Raw genomic sequence first — 18,224 nt, forward strand, 5'->3', positions numbered from 1 at the left:
TTACTCATAACGTAAAAAAAACTCTGACATTTTCTTTGACACTCTCATAATATATTAATAAAGGAATGTTAAAGCATTTTTTGAAGGATGGGATAGAAATGGATGATGCTTCTCGCAAAATTACGCTGTAATTAATTCCTTGCGTTTAATTAGGAATGTAGAGTACTTTTATTTACAAGGAATGTTAAAGAAACTAAATGGGGAAAGGGGTAGAAATGGCAATCATATTAAACTGGAAAAGATGGTTGATCCTCTCAATCTTTGTACTTTGTTCACATTGAGGTCCCTCCCAGCCTGGTTGACATCCACCCTCACATTCTCCTGTTGTTCTGTCACATTGATATGGCACGCCACAGTTTTTATTACAATTCTGCTCACAATTATTTCCAAATGTACCAACAGAACAACCTATCAATTTATGTCGTGTATTTATGCTAAATATATTTTTTGCAAATATTATTATTCACCTACATCGTACAGCAATCATGCTAAAGGTATTGATATGTTGAAATACAGATAAAAAATGTTTGTGGAGAATCAAAAAGGAAATTACTAGTTTTACAGAACTCTCCAGTAAATCCAGCGTCGCAGCCTTCAGTACATGAACCATTGATGTGATTACATTGTTTATATCCCAGACAGGTTCCACATTTCTCTCCACAGTCCTCTCCAAACCTTTTACCGTTACACACTCGGAAATAAATAAGAATTACAAACTTTCGGTGAAAGAAAAAAAGATACTCAGTTAATTCAAAAATTACAGACCAAATGCTGCTGCATTTTGATATCCATACCTATTTAAATCTAAAAGTACACACACATGAACACATGTTTCATCACTACATTCAAGTCCATTTACCTTGCAAACATTTCACACCTTGCCATCCATCAATACATCCTTCCTTACAATGTCCAGTCACATGGTGACAGTCACGTGATGTCTTGCAAAAAAGACTGCAATTTTCTTTGCAATTCTTTCCATAATAGCCTTCATTACACACTATTGTAAATGAAGGGGAAACGTAAAGAAAAACATGGAGGAAATTATTGTTTTTTTGCATCCTATTGACATTCTGCTAATATATATATAAGCAAACTTGTGCAATATCTTTTTTTTTTAAATCTATGCGAGACAAATAATTTTTTAAGGGATGAGGGGCTTAAACAAAGCAACAACAAAAACAGGGTTACCCTCATTGCATAATGCTCCTTGATAGCCTTCCAAACAAGTCCCTGAACACGATCCACTTACATGATGGCAAGGAGAACTCTGACAAAACCCACAGTCAAAGCTGCAGTTTTGACCATATCTGTTTTCTGTGCATGCTAATTGTATGCAAGAGAAAAAACAAATAAATATAAATCAAAACATAGATACATAGAAATTGAAATTACTCATGATGTAAAGAAAAGTACTTGCATTCTCTAATATATCCTTGTAATGAAGGAATGTTAAAGAATTTTTAAGGGGGATGGAATAGAAATGGCAATCAAATTAAACTGGACATGATGGTTGATCCTCTAAATCTTTGTACCTTGTCCACATCGAGGTCCTTCCCAGCCTGGTTGACATCCACCCTCACATTCTCCTGTTGTTCTGTCACATTGATATGGTACGCCACAGTTTTTATCACAATTCTGCTCACAATTATTTCCAAATGTGCCAACAAAACAGCCTATCAATATATTTTGTGACTGTATTTGTGCTAAGCATAATTTTTTTGCAAAGATTGTTATTTACTTTTATCGTACAGCAAGCATGCTAAAGGTATTGAGATTTTGAAATACAGATAAGATAATGTCTTTGAAGAATCCCAAAAGTAATTACTAGTTTTACAGAGCTCTCCCATAAATCCAGCATCGCAGCCTTCAGTACATGAACCATTGATGTGATTACATTGTTTATATCCCAGACAGGTTCCACATTTCTCTCCACAGTCTTGTCCATACCTTTTACCATCACATTCTTTGAAATAAACACAATATGTTCGATATCTGTGTAATATTAGGGTACTCATTTTATTTTACACATGAAAGAACAAATTCAGCTGCCTTTAGAATACATGTTTATTGAAACATAAATCGCTATATAAATTTAGTTTGGGTCAAACACGGTTACCTTCATTACATTGAAAGCCCCTCCAGCCCGGTTTACATCCTCTTTCGCATTGTCCTGTTATTCCGTTGCATATATTAGATACTCCACAATGTTCACTACAGAATCTTTCACAGTTTATTCCAAATCGTCCTAGTGGACAATCTGAAATGTGGATGAATTTCCATAATTATCTGACACGTTTCTTGCAACCACTATTGAAATAACGACCACTATTGAAATAATTATTTCAATAGTCGTTGAGAGTGCATTTCAATAACAAACATAGTATGTAACCACTATTGAAATACGACCACTGTTGAAATAAGTATGTTAATAGAGGTTGAGAGTGCATTTCAATAACATACATAGTATGCAACCACTATATACTGAAATACGACCACTATTGAAATGATTATTTTAATAGTGGTGGAAAATGCATTTCAATACCATCATAGGTTGCAATCACTATTAAAATAATGTCCACATTTGAAATAAAGTTTTCTATAGTTTTTAATTTTTAATATTTTAAGTGATTTCAATAATTACTTCGATAGTAATTGCTAATAATTAATAATAAAACCACATTGCAAGACATTGAAATAACATCACTTTTAAAAATTACAAGGATTAATGATTCTTTATGTTTTCCAATATCTTGATCTATTTATTGAGTTTACTATTAAAATTATAACGACTACTCGTGATTGATTCTTTTAAAAGAAGTTTCAAAACACCGTACCACCACATCTTAATCACTTTTGAAGTAACACCTTCTATTTTATTAATAAACCTAATACTAACTTCGCTAGAAATTTTTCTTTTTAATTTCTTGACGAGTAGACATTGGATTTACAATGCGTATTTGTAGTTTAGGTAATCCCATGTGATATACAAATCATTTATATTCTAAATTCTTTTTATTAAAACTATCCATTTTTTCATCAGAAAGTTTATACACAAAAGTATCAGCCTTATTCCTTCATTTCAATGTAGTCTAGATATTCATATTTCTACATCTACATGTATCTATGAGCCTTTCCTTTCAAAATCAAAGAGAACAGTGAACTTAATATCACAGATTATTTCAAAATTGCATATTTAAATTGATTGCCTTTTGGTTTTCACCGACTTAGATTCAGCGGGAGCTTGAATATAACATTTCCATAGTTACTTGTTTGAATTGTAGGTAGGTCAGTATAATAAAAAAAATCCGTTTATTAATTGAAATTTCTACAGAAAAGGAAAACAAAGCAATCATTTCAGTTATATGTAAATGAAATTTTTTTCATAGTGTTAGAAAACAGAATGTGTAATTCATCCTTATATTTGTTTTAAAATTTGGGATAGCTTTAAAGAGCTTGCAAAGTGGTTTTGGTATTGAAATCATTGTCAACACGTGTAAACTATTGTCGTATCTATGGAATTATTGATTAAAGCACTATTGAAATCAATATTTCAATCACTTTAGAAATTGATATATTAATCACTATTGAAATATTTATTTCAAAAGTAAACGTTATTTCAACAGTGATTGCAACCTATGTTACATGTATCACTTCATGGTAAAATGCACCCTCAACCACTAGTAAATTAATCATTTCAATAGTGGTCGTATCACAATTGTGGTAACATATTATTTTTGTTATTGAAATGCACTCTCAATCACAATTGAAATAATTATTGCAATAGTGGTCGTTATTTCAATAGTGGTTACATACTATGTTTGTTATGAAAAAGCACTCTCAACCACTATTTAAATAATTATTTCAATAGTGATCGTTATTTCAATAGTGGTTAATTACACACTATGTTTGTTATTGAAATGCACTCCCAAACACTATAGAATAAATTATTTCAATAGTGATCTTTATTCCAACAGTAGTTGCAACCGTGCTCTTTCATATGAGTAAATAGTATATTAATTAATTTACCTATATTACAAAAATATCCCTCATATCCAGCATCACAACCCTCAGGACAAGAACCATTGATGTGGTGACATTGCTTATATCCGAGACAAGCTCCACAACTAAGTCCACAGTCTTGACCATATGTACCACCATAGCAATCTATAAATCCCAATGTATATACATTTCCTTAATTTTATTCATTAGATGCATTTTTGTCAAAATATGCAGATAAATATATTTTTTGCGATAGTTTTATTTTACTTAATCTTCATTTATATCTCAATTTTACTATTGTAAATATGATTCTTAACACACGGAGTCAATTATTTAAAAAAATGATATTATTAAGTGTAAAGAGTAAACTTAAACAGTTGATAGATTGATTTTATTCCACATAAAAAACCCACCAAAAGAACAAACAAAAAAGAATTACAGAGATATGCAATTATTTTTTTAAAGACAATCAAATTAAAAATGATTGAGAATTTTTTGTTTACCATTTTCACATCGATCACCCTGATACCCTGGTTTACACAATAAGCATACCCCAGTCTCCTTGTGACAATAACGACATTTATCAAGGCAGCGATGGGAGCAATTTGCTCCATAAAATCCATGTATGCAAGCTGCAAATTGAAAACACAATATATAAAAAGAAAAACATTTAGATCCTTAGAATCCATGCAACCAACAAATTGATGACACTACATGTATATATACATGATAGAAAAAAATATATAATAAGGATTTTCTTTGTTCTTTTGTCTGAAATCTTTTCAAGTACCCCCCCTCTCCATTTTTTGAGATTAAAGGAATCAATTTATGAATTGAATATGTTCGTTTGCAACAACGAGGCAATTACTGACTACTATTAAATTTTCGTCCCTTTATATGATCCACTCTTTCATCCACTTCATAGTTGAATTTAAAATGTGATGAACTGCATAAACGAATGCAGCATATTTAAAAAAAAAAAAAACTGCATTTGGGAATTCAAAACGAGTCCTAATTGTTTACAATTGCAGGAGGGTAAAAATGACACGAGGTGAAGTAACCTTGCATGTCTTGAGAGTATTAGATTATTTTAATTTAAAGCAGTTGAGTGCTTCTTTTATATATTTTTTGTGACATATGGATTTTTTTTTCAATTTTTCTTATATCCTTCCGTTAAAAAATCCTATAAATAACCTATAAATCTGTTTCCAATAATGTTTCCCAATAATATTAATGCCATATTTACCAAGCAGGTAGAATAATTGTTGCAGCTATCTTAACAGACTAACCTTCCCATGTGTTTCGGTTTGATTTCTGCTCATTCACTGCATTTCTGGAGTGCAACAAAGTATTGCCAGAGTGGTATTGCCATGATTGCCATGTTGATTTATTTAAAGCGACGTTGTCTTGAATGAAAATAAAATGGTTTGTCATTTTATTTGTTAAAAAAAGAGTTTTAAAATTGTTAATGCAAAGCGAAATAAATGGACATTGATGTTAAAATTAATTCTTAAAGAGGTAGGGGCTCCATTGGCGAAAATCGTCCCCAGCTCAAAAATAAATTTTATTTTTTTGATTATATGTTGTGGATGTCTATTTTTTAAAAATAACACCAATTTGTCCGAAAAACTTAATTTAAGGAGAAAATTAAGGCATTGATTGACCGCCGTTAATAGTTAACGTTAACGTTAAAAAGTAGCGTCATTACGTTATACACACACAGTTACTCGGTACCCTCCTCAGAGAACACTGAGTTAACCATACTCACTAATATTGATAAGAACAACAAAACTTTTTTGATAGTTTACTAAATCTTTTTTGTCAGGGTATGATGATGATAATCTGATGGTTGTCATAGCAACCAACTCTCTTCATAAATATGTCTCTGACTACATTAATAACATAAAGGAAATATCTCAAAAACTTGACAATTTTGGTCACTTTCAAAACGTTGATATGTTTTCAATTTGTTGCAATATAGAGGTCATCAGTAAATTGATATGAATACTTCTGTTCAGTATATAATTCCTCTTAATAAAACAATTTTTCTAATGGTAGCTAAACGCATTTTAGTATAAAATCCAGGGGGGGGGGGGTCCCAAAGAGAAGCATGCTGGGTAGGGATTTTCCTGCTATTTATAGGAGTCTAGATGAAAACTGCATCTTTTTTGTTTTTATTCACATAAAGTAGAGTCTTATCTTAATATTTAAAGAAAAAAATGTGCATTCATTTTTAGAAAAAAAAATTGTGAGACTTTTTAATAGGGGGAGATAACTCCCCAAACATCTTGTTTTCACATGTGCAGAATTGCATGAGTCAATTAACAGGTAATGTAGCTCTTTCAAGAGGTGGAAAATGTACCCTAAAAGCACACTAAAAGAAAACCTTAGGACTTGTTCTGTGAAATGCGCATAACTTATTTTGTCAGATTTTTTCTGTTTTTGTTGAGCAGGGGGGGGGGGGGGTGTAAAAATGCTGAAAATGGATACATAAACAACCCAATATCCCCCATATTTCAGGTGTCAAATACTCCCTAGTAGTAATTGATGAATGTATTATAGCTGGATATCTATTAAATTCACAATTTTATCTTTCCATTGATATGCAGAAGTATATGTAACAAGCCTCCATTTTATTTCTTTACAGGGGCCAGTTTTGGTTGTCCCTCACCAAGTAACGTCCTGATAACGTCATACATAAAACTGTGTTTTGCACCCAATATCGTCCATGAAATATGACTTTTGAACGTCATTTAGGATTTTTAAGTACTAGTCTTGTTAATATCTTAATATGGATATTAAAAGATGCACAGGTCTAATTACTTCTTTACAAGAGAGTTTTAGGGGATATTGGAAGGCAATTGTGTGTGTTTGTATGAGGACTAATTCTGTGTTAATTCTGTGCAAAACGGAGGTGACGTAATTTGCATCGGGATCGATGTCCAATGCTGCCTTAAGCTTGATCAATATGATTGCAAGGGGATGCTCAGCCTTAATTCTATCGTCCCTGTTATTTTTTTGATTTACATAATACACGTATTGTTGTGTGGACATTACTAAACCTTTTTCCTTTTGATAATCCGAAAAAAATATATATTAAAATCAAGCACGTAAGACTGGGAATAGGTGATGTTTTTAAAATATTTTATTTCTGATTTTATACATGTTATCATTTAAAAAATATTTTACTGAACTACTAAAAAAATAACGTCTCTAATACAACCACAAATAGATCGGCCGCTCCTGCGGCCGAAAATAATGTTATAAAATGGACCCCTCGAAATCAAATTGCTTTAAATATATAGTGATTTTTTTTTCATTATTTTTTTTAGTAAACATTTAAATATAACATTTTTTCATGTGATCAAGACAAACCCCTTCCTATTCAGACCTTATCATTAGATGTACGTCGTGGGATTAAATTAACTGCGGGACGTTGAGACTGTTCGGATGAGATCATATGAATCGGTGTCCCCTGTTGTTTTTTCACGAAAAAGATCCCTCACTGTTCAATGGCTCCGAGTATTGAGTACAGGTATAAATAAGCAGGTGCTGATCCAGAAATTTCTTCCGGGGGGGGGTCCACCCCAATAAGGAAAAATTGTCAAGCCAGAAATATTCTGACAAACAAATTAAACAACAACTAAACGCATTTCCCAAACATGAAAAACCCATTTCTTGTGTGTGTGTGTGTGTGGGGGGGGGGGGGGGTACTTATAAAACCTCGTGCCATTGGTCGCCCGCGTGGCACAGTGGTTATATAGTGTCTGCTCTAGAGTAATGAAGTAAAGAGATCCTTACATTGCGGGTTCGAATCCCACTGTGGGACGTGGAAACCGGTAATTTGTATAAAACGAGTTCCCGCGTGGCAGTAGGTGCTGGCACGAAAAGGATCCCTCCAAGCTCAATGACCTTGAGAGCCGAGTGTAAGACAAAATTTGTAGCTCTCCAACAAGTGGTGGCGTCTCCATATAAGTGAAAATTCTCGAATTTTAAACAACATTCAATCAACAATGACTTATACCACATTCAATGATTGACTTTTCATAGTCATTTCACATAGAGGTTTATCTGTTTTCGAGGAGGGTTCCACGTTTTCCAAAGGTGGGGGTGCCCGGGGGGGGGGGGGGTGTGGATGTGGAGGTGTTCAAAGTCTCTTTTATTTGGTTTAGTATATTAATTTGCTAACTCTGCAAATTCCGGGGGGGGGGGGGGGCGGACCAAACTACCCCTATCCCTTTTAGATCTGCAAATGAGCAAGTTGTGTTTCCATGAGTGAAGGATTCTCGAGGGGGTCAATAAACAACAATTAATCCCCCCTTACGAGTTGAAACAACTTAGCTTCAGCATATGAAATTAATAGCTATCTGATTTACATAAAATTTTTCATCCTTGGAAAAGAATGTCTCTGATTTTTTTTTTAAATACAACATTCCATTTATTCATATCATATGAAAGCCCAATGAGCTCATTTTCGTAGGTAAGAAAAATAATTTTTTTCGCGTTGTAACGCGTACCTTTCGCGAATAAACGCGTAACTTTAGCGTTATAACGCGAAACTTTCGCGATATAACGCGTAACTTTCGCGATATAACGCAAAACTTTCGCAAATAAACGCGTAACTTTCGCGTTATTTTGCCAAAAAATATGATGCTAGAATAGGATAAATTAGTCATCAGAATATTTTATTTTATTTTAAAAATCTGACTATTGAATTAATAAAATGAATTTTACTTTCTTGTACATATTTTTCAATTGTTGAAATCTTTAGACTGATTATTTCTGAAGGAAAATCTCCATTTGACATTTTTTCTAGCTGTTTTTTAATCAGTAACATTTACTTCAACTGTACCACTAGTAAATTAAGCAATCAATCATTGTGGACAAAAAATTATACACTGTAGAAACATAACTTAAAAGTGAATGAACAATGTATAATTTCATTGTCTCCAATATTGGGTTATAGAGAAGTTCGTGGACTAGCCATAAATAAAAACTATGAAGGTATACAGCAGAGTTTGTACACTTTGAATTGTCAATGTTTTCGTAAGCAATGGAATGAAAACGTGGTGCAACCTCAAAATAGGATATCTAATTTCCACAGTGAATCTAAAGGAGACAAATGAAAATCTGCTATCCAATTTTCGCAAATGCAGTGGAACACAATTGACAAATTCACCTCATTTTGACAATTTTCTGAAATCTTGATCTCTATAGAATAAAATTATTTCAAATTCTCTAGAGAGTGCATAAAGGGGTGATTTTCTCCGAAATTAATAAGCTTCAAGTTTAACTTTTGGAACTCGCATAAACTTTAAATTGGTTGAACAGCGTTGAGAAAGACAAATTGTGACGGTTAAGATGGATTCAGTAGCAAGAAAGCTTAAAATTCAACTTGTGATAGTCCAAGATCAAAATAGCCTTTTGATTATCATTGTATTAAATGAATAAAATTGATGACAAAATCAAAAGAACGTTGAGACTAAAGCAAATGTCTCGTTAAACAGCAAAAGTTTCGCGTTATAACGCGAAAGTAACGCGTTTATTCGCGAAAGTTACGCGTTATAACGCGAAAGTTTCGCGTTTATTCGCGAAAGTTTCGCGTTATGACGCGAAAGTTACACGTTTATTCGCGAAAGTTACGTGTTTATTCACAAAAGTTTCGCATTATATCGCGAAAGTAACGCGTTTATTCGCGAAAGTTTCGCGTTATAACGCGAAAGTAACGCGTTTATTCGCGAAAGTTTCGCGTTATAACGCGAAAGTTACGCGTTTATTGGCGAAAGTTTCGCGTTATAACGCGAAAAAATTTATTTTTTTTACCTGCGAAAATGAGCTCACTGGGCTTTCGTAACATCATGTAATGTACAAGTGAGTTGAAATTTCACTGTTATCTTTTATTTTAAGTATAAACTATTTCCAAATGGTTAATGTAAAGAACATTCAATCAACAATCACTCATACCACATTCAATGATTGACTTTTCATAGTCATTTCACATAGAGGTTTATCTGTTTTCGAGGAGGGTTCCACGGCATCCAATTTATTTCCGCTCAAATTACTTTTTTAAATTTCTTTTTTATAAACAGAAAAGCACATGCTGATTTACTATCATTTTGTTTTAATTGTGTTCAATTGTTGCGCTGTTTACTTAAGTTTTTTTTATGAAAGACTAATTACACGCAGAATTGTAATGTGGTGTGTGGATCAAATATTTACAGGGACATTCATTTTATTTCGAATCATCTTTTTTATTTTAACTGTGAATGTTATATAATACTTATTAAGATGCAGAATTCAGCATATTTAATATATGAAAGCCAGTTGTCCCAGTTGACAAAAAAAATCATATTCATATAATAGAACAAGATATCTTCGACAAATCGGCGCATTAGAAAGAAGGGGGGGAGGGCGGTGGTATTTATATGACTGACGCTGACCGATATTAACCCGGTTTTGACTTTGGAATAGTTTTCGCTTTGTTTTATAAAATCGTTACTTACATACCCTTTAAGTTGCATTTAAAGAAACCAATATTAATTTATTACACGTATAGAACATTGTATATAAATAAATTTTGTGTGCAGAATGGGCAATTAATTCAGCTGCAATCTTGTACACGTGATTCGAAAATAGATAATACCAAACTGTAGGGAGTGGGGTACAATAGCAGTCATAACTTTGTATATTTTTAGGTGTTATCAAACAGATAATGTTCATGGAAGTTCATTCTATCGTAACCTAATTCATTGTGTTTTATCCATCAACAATTCACAACTGATTAGGCAAAAACGTCACGACTTCGATGGGAAGTCCAATGCATCGTTTTCATACGAGTTGATTTTCGAAAAGGGTAGCAAATTATGAACTAGAGATACTGTGAGCAAAGAGCTCACTAAATGATACCCCCCGCCTCCCATATGAATAAAATGGTGTCCATGTTTTGCTCTGGAAAATCCAAAAAATATGTCAGATCAAAAAGTAAAATAGGAGGTGCACAATGGCAATATGTAATAAAGATTCTGTGAAAGTTTCATTAAATTTCCTTCAGTGGTATGAGAGGAGTTGCGGATAAGAGATGGGTACCCCAAAGCGTAACAGACGGACGGACGGACGGAATTAACGATTACTATATACCCTCCCGCTTTTCAAGCGGGGGGGTATAATGATGTTGTTGAAGCTAGAGTTTAATTAATACATTAATTATGCCTTTTTATTTTTGCATGTAATATTCACAAACCATTCTGTTTAAAAATAAAGGATTGACACAGGTGTGCATGTGTAATATAAGCGGTACATATATATAGGTACAGCGGTATATAAGGTAAATGACTGCGTGAGTGTAGCAAAATTCGGACTGATTTGGAATTATCATACCCAAAATCACTGCATATTTCAGCTACCATGTCCTAAATTGATAACAATTTCTTACATTTATTAGTAGATATATTAAAACATGTTTTTAAAATATGTACGGTGATATAAAAACACAATATCATATCTATTGGAAATTATATTGATCAATGTAAATTATGATAATTGATTACTTGGAATGACAGGAAAGCCTTTCGTTCATCGATCGATTTTTCATGCTCCGCAGGCCTCCACCAATACGATACTTCAATTGTTGATAGATTTGTTAATAATGAACATTTACAAGAAATTTTGTTTTGGTGGGTGTGTGCGGAGGTATTTTTTTTAATCAATTTATGGCAAAAATTATGAGATTTTGATGATTTTTGCCAAATTACGTCAGGTTTACGTCACAAATATGACGTCATAAGTAGTCAATCTCCCGAACTTTTGCTATTTGTGGAATGCAATGATGGTAAACTGTGATATATAAGTAAAGTCGATTTTAACAACTAGCTTTGAAAATTCGAAAAATTTGGGGCCGATTTTCGCACATGGAGCCCCTACCTCTTTATTTAACAAATAAGTTATGAAAATTTTATGGTACAATTCCTTCTTGAGGAACGAAGGCCTGTTCTTACAGTCCTTGAAACGTTCTACTTTCCCATTTTTCCGTTCGCTCACCGTTCGTTCAGCCTTCATTCAACGTTCGTTCAGCGTCCGTTCACCGTTCGCTCTTCGTTCACAGTTTTGCGTTCACCGTTCACCGTTCGCTCTTCGTTCCGTTTACTTTGTGTTCACCTTGCGTTCACTGTTCACTTATCGTTCAGTCTTCATTGTCATTCGGAACTCCGAAGTGAAAGGACTTTTCTTTTTGATGGTAAGGATTTAGACGTTTATTAATTAAATAAATTAGAAATCGTGTTTGAAAATAATTATTTCATTGCAAAAATTATCTAATATATTTATATTTCTATTATTATAATTCAGCTGTTATTTTATTCATGGAATTTCCCTGGAAAATAATTTATTTCAGTACCTACATGTATGTAGAACGATGCTAAAATATTAAATTTAAAAAAGGGCCGTGTACAAATGCTTCATGCAGGGCAACAATTTGTCGCAATGTTAAAGACGACAAATTATTAATGAATGTATAATAGTTAATCCAAGTCTTTTACAAGACAAGAATACACAAAAAAAATTATTTCTACAGTAACATGCATTTTAAACTACACGTAGGCCTGAGAATTATGAACAGCACTGCAAATATTCACTTAAGTAAATATCTTTAAAGCTAATTAAATTGATAGCGTGATTTTAAATTTTAGAAAAAGAGCAACTGTTTAAAATAGTCTATTATTAGAGAAAGAAAGATCCAATTCCTTCCTTCACCGTAACTAAATATATATTTGCCATTCAGTATAATTAAGACCCCTCCCCCGGTGCCTTTTCTCGTGAAATAAAATTCTTAGAGAGTATTTTCAGTATTTAACTAAGACGTACTTAATGTGTATTGTACACAATAAAATCAGTCTTGAAAATTATACAATGGTGTTTTAGAATAAACTTGTGCCGACAGTAGTATTTTAAATTGGCAGGGAATATATTTCAAACTCAATTTAAAACTTAATCCTTCTAAGTATATGTTCCCAATATTTATTTTCTTTCTGCAGGAATGCAAAAAACATGCAGATCTAGAAATAATAAGGAAAAATATTAAAACTTCTTGGAAATACTAAGTGACTGCCTTCGGAGTGTTCGTTGAAACGCGATTTCCACGCCTCCACTGTGTCGAACACGTAGACTGTGTGAACTTGATGGCGAAAAAAAAAGCCAATGATTACTGTCAAACGGATTTGTTAATCTAAAAAAATGATTACCTTTACTGCTTGAAATATTTAGGAAAAATAATAAGAGTTTTTATTTAATATAACAGATATCTGAGAATTGAGGGGATCTCTCTCTCTCTCTCTCTCTCTCTCTCTCTCTCTCTCTCTCTCTCTCTCTCTCTCTCTCTCGTACATTTCTCTGCTCAATAAAAACTATGACAGCACATTACTTATTTAGTTTTGAAATTTTAATCTATTAAAAATAATTTGAATGCCTCTTAATTTTCATCATCTTGCCGAGTTTAATCACGACCGGGAAATGTCAACATATACATGTAAAAACTAGCTAGAATAATCATTATAAAAGAATACAAAAGACACATAACTAAGAATATTTTGCAGTAGAATTTTAAAAAAAGGAGGTTTTATGCAATATGTCAACAAACAATTGTGAATTAAAAAAAATATCCGTTATTTTACTCAGAGTCTTGGCACGGAAATGCGTGTATGGTTGATTCAACCGCGTACAATGTAATTAATTCATTCTATAAGTAGTAGTTTTATCTTCCAAAGTCCACATCATTTTATTAGTGAAAAGATAAGCATATTTACTTTGTATATAAAAATAGATTAATTCTATATTTAAACTACGCGCGTTCAGTAAAAAATACGCATGTTTTACAGCAATTAAATCTTGTTATAAAATTATCGATCTAAATCAGAGGTGCATATATGTACAGAAAAAAAATGTTATTATTATTATTTATCTATTGTATATTTATATTAAAGCACCTGACATTAGAATTATAAAATAAATTCAATGCAAGGAAAAGATCAAAGGTATTCCGAATAAATCGTCCATCTTAAGTTCACCGTTCGTTCATCGTTCACTTTGCGCTCGCGTTCGCGCTCCGTTCGCGTTCTGCGCTCACCGTTCACACATCGTTCACCAAGTTGCGTTCAGCATTCGCACATCGTTCGCTCACCGTTCAGGTGGGAAAGTAGAACGTTTCAGGGACTGTATCAAGTTATATTCCTTGCGGCTCATCAAAAGCTTTTAAATAAAGGGCTTCTTTGATCGAACTAATCCAGTTATGTCCACATGTGCCGCAGGTTATCTAACAATTGCTCTTGAGACGCAGAGTAAAGAGTTCATTTTATCGTCTCACGATTAAATTTCTTGGGGGAAGTTTGAGACCAGTCCTTCAGATTTTTACCTTATTAGATCATCAGCAATATCTTGTTCCTTTTTATTTGTACTGTGGAAAGGAAGTGTCAGGATTGAAATTATCTAGTCTAAAATACCTTGTAGAAAATAAAATAAAGTTTCATATTTTTGAAAAAGGTGTACCTGTTATGTAATATGTGTCGGAAAATGTAAAATGGGTGTAATATGTAGAGTTAATTACATAAATGCACATGTAATGTGGATATGAATATATCTTAGCCATGAAATAAACGTACTTTAAATACAAATTTAAAAATAAAACTTAAGATGAAACGCTAATGCAAGTGATATTTAAACTTATGGTGCAGATAAGGACATAAAATAATATCAAATAACATAAACTTTCCTAGTTTTGTATAACATCCAATGGATTTAATAAATTTTTCCAAAATTTAAATGGGGTGTCGTTAGTATATTTTTTTATATGCTTAAAATGTAGAACATTCCTTTAAGAACAATGGGTGTGTATTTCTAAAAAAAAAAATGCCCCCCCCCCCCCCCCGCCTTCCTACATGTAGAAAGAAGGTTCAAATTTGTAACTTCAGTTGATAAGTGCAAATAAAGTAAAAGACAAATGCAAAAGAAATGATTTCATAAAATACAACCACAGCAAAATATTCCCACAAACGTATGAAAGAAATAAATACATTTTTGGAAAATAGAGAATAAAACAACAAGGTTCTTGATAAACAAATGTAGACGCCGATTATCTATTTTTAAAGGTACATGAGGTGTCGAATTTTTTTCAAGCTTCAAAACCCTTTCCCCTCGTGTTTTATATATCAACACACTTAAAATATGAACGTTCAATGTGAAAGGTATTTTCTTCAAAGAATTTGTTAAATTTCTTCTTCCACTCGAAAAAAAAAAAATGCTTGATTTATTTTGAGTTTATTCTGATGGTATACACATAGAAAAATATGCATGCATCATATAATTGTTATCGAGATCAAGTGACATTCGTAATCATAAAATGAAAAATAAAAACCTTACCACAGACAAATGTAGATACTGCAATAAAGAGTGAATAATATATTGTGATATTCATCCTCACCATATGAAGAAAAAAAAATGAAAATGAAGAGGAAATTAACATCATTTGTATTTAAGATAATTTTTATCAACATCAGCAGGAAATATTTATGTTTCTTTAATTTAGAAGGAAGGTTTACTTTTGTGACGATTGTAACTGGGCACTGACTCATCAAAGGTTTCACGTCTAGTGTTAAAGCTGTAAAAAGAATTACCCCATCTCCAGTAGTATAATGACCAAGGTAGTTTTGGAACATCTAAAAATGAGAAACAAGATCGGCTAAGACCCCTTTTTGCAGCTTTTTTTTGTTGTGTCATTTAGAATGATGCAAAATGTATTAATTAAAAACCTGCAATCACCCCTGACACAAAATTAGTATTGGCTCTAAGTTATTCGATACACGTAGAGAATGGGAGGTTAGAAAATGAATCAGTATCCCAAAGTAATTCAAATAATCTTTCAGTTGGTGTTGAGGTTTGATACGTATCTCATCTGATAATTTGTTTGATGACGTTCGTGATTTATTGAAGAATAAACTCAGCGGCATATCTTTTATCTCGGCGGTAATCGAGCTAATTACTTTATTATTTGATTCATCATCTAAAAAAAAATAAAATAATAGATATACGCAGCATGCAAAGCTGTGTGTTGAAGTTGGGGTCCTTTGATTTTAATGAATATCAAAAGAAATCACTGACAGGTACACTTTTTAAAGGTACATAGACTCAGATTTGAAGTTAATATTTCCTTTAATTTTCTATATAATATTAGGATTTTAACACTACAATAAAATTTCGCTTGAAGTTACATTAAAAATGTTATTTAATGTTTAAGTTAATGACATTTAGTTTGGAAGAGTTGGAATGACGCGTCCTTGCACTTTCACAAACTTTAATTTTATCATTATTGCTAATAAAAATAACACAAACAGTTTCAAAGTCCATGACCAACATTTCTACAAGGCAGCCATTTGAGAATTTATAAAACTCAATCATTACGGAGATATCAACACTAAAATTAAATATCAATTTAGATTTGACATTGAAATGTATTTTCAGAAGAAAAGCAATAAAACGAAAAATGTTGCTTTAATTTGGTTGGACCGGTCAAAGGAAATGCTTACTCCTCTATGGCACACAATCCCATCTTTGAAGATTTTGAAGATCGTTTTTGCTTCGATCCTACTAATTTGTACTGTTTTGTTTGACTTGTCGTCGGCTTTAAATTTCTTAAAGACCACGCAGTGGATAAACATATGTATTGATTGGATAATTTACTTTACCAATCCCTTCCCAGGAGGCTTAATTAAAAACGCAGTCTTCTAAATTCCCACCTATCTTAGGGACATTTAAAGAAGAGTCTGGACGTTCCTGGTTACAAATAGGTAAGAATATTATTTTTTTAAAAAATCATAATTGATGAAATACAGACTCAGATGAAAATACAATCACTCTCAATAAACTCTTACCAATAAGTACATTTATATTAAATAAAGGTACAGATGCAAGATGGATATGGAGATAACGAAAAGAGTATTCAATATCAAAGTCCATAAACCAATACAGAATTGGAGCAGAGCAAACACAGACCTCAGAAACATCAGAGGTGGGACCAGGTGCCATAGAGTAATAAGATTGAAATTTTAAACACTAACTTGAAATTAAAATTTAAATTAAACATTGTAGCCCTCTTGATAATTTTTTACTCATATGGACACCACCACTTGCGGATGGAGGGTTGCGCGACTCAAGAGCACTGCACGTCTTTCCTACACTAACGTAGGAAAGAAGATAGAAGAATAAATTCTTTATTGAATGTAAGGCATGGTATATACAGATACTTAAACATTTACCAGCAACATTATGCAACAAATTAAAGAAATCTGATAAAAAAAATTCTCCCTTTACCTGGCAAACATTATTCAAGTAACTATCTTAATATAAAATTTATGAAAAAATATTGCTGACTCCTGGGAAAAAAAGTGGATTAAAGTTAATAACAACTCGTAAATTGGCATAAGCCATTTTCTATATATTACTATCTATGATATCAGTACCAATATACATTTACCATTCTCTAAACCTTAATGCTTTTTTGTCACGGGTATCGGCGTGAAATGGGGACCCGTGTTCGTGCTTGTTATCTTACATAACTTTTTAAAAAAAAATATTATATCTGCTGTGTCTGTTTGTATATTGCACTGATTTGTGCAACCATTGAAAGTTTCTTTGATATCTTACTTTCCCACTAAACAGTTTTTTTTTTGTCACTAACGAGTGCTGTACAGTAAACGCTCGTCTACACTGGTGACGACTGAGTACACTGAACAGTGACTTAGTCATCCGCTTTATATATGGGTCCTCAGATACGGCCAGAGTCCGCTGCATTTTCTCCTCTCCCGTTTCATAGCTTTAAAACAAGAGAGATTTAGTACCTTATCAAAATAATGGTATCTACAAAATAATTGAGTATGATTTTTGACATTATTTACAGTGTTTGAAAAATAGAACAATTTTTGGTAAAATTTTATTTTATTGTTTTGTGTAATTATTGAAACCGGAAAGGCCTTGTTACAAGAAATACACCTACATGTATGAAATTTGACAGTTGCAGTGTTAACTGTTCAAAAGGTAAAAAAAAATACCAGCTGAAACATCTGTTCAAAATAAGAGCACATGAGAAGTTTGAAGCCATAGTTCTAACCGTTCAAAAGTTATGGCCAAGGTTAAACTGTAGTATATTTTATAAAAGTTGGTAAAACTCAAAGATCAAAAGG

At 32.5% G+C, this 18,224-nt stretch overlaps 1 protein-coding gene and 1 long non-coding RNA gene across 2 annotated transcripts; both read right to left on the minus strand.

Annotated features, from left to right (window-relative positions):
- Positions 1-47: 47 nt before the first annotated feature.
- Positions 48-1,061, minus strand: LOC134246862 (multiple epidermal growth factor-like domains protein 11). The gene is made up of 3 exons (XM_062729207.1): positions 860-1,061; positions 608-691; positions 48-408 (listed from the first exon to the last, which is right to left on the minus strand). Exons 1-3 carry the CDS (start codon positions 1,059-1,061, stop codon positions 194-196), a joined length of 501 nt encoding a protein of 166 aa, XP_062585191.1. The 3' UTR covers positions 48-193.
- Positions 1,062-1,834: 773 nt separating this feature from the next.
- On the minus strand, positions 1,835-4,163 carry LOC134246860 (uncharacterized). Its single transcript, XR_009987736.1, has 3 exons — positions 4,030-4,163; positions 2,120-2,260; positions 1,835-1,966 (listed from the first exon to the last, which is right to left on the minus strand). It is a non-coding gene; the product is annotated as an uncharacterized LOC134246860 (long non-coding RNA).
- Between the last annotated feature and the right edge of the window lie 14,061 nt (positions 4,164-18,224).

This window comes from Saccostrea cucullata, unplaced genomic scaffold (genome assembly GCF_032062105.1).
Source record: "Saccostrea cucullata isolate Sc308-1 unplaced genomic scaffold, CSIRO_AGI_Scuc_v1 ctg2069, whole genome shotgun sequence".
Classification (NCBI taxonomy): Eukaryota; Metazoa; Mollusca; class Bivalvia; order Ostreida; family Ostreidae; genus Saccostrea; species Saccostrea cuccullata.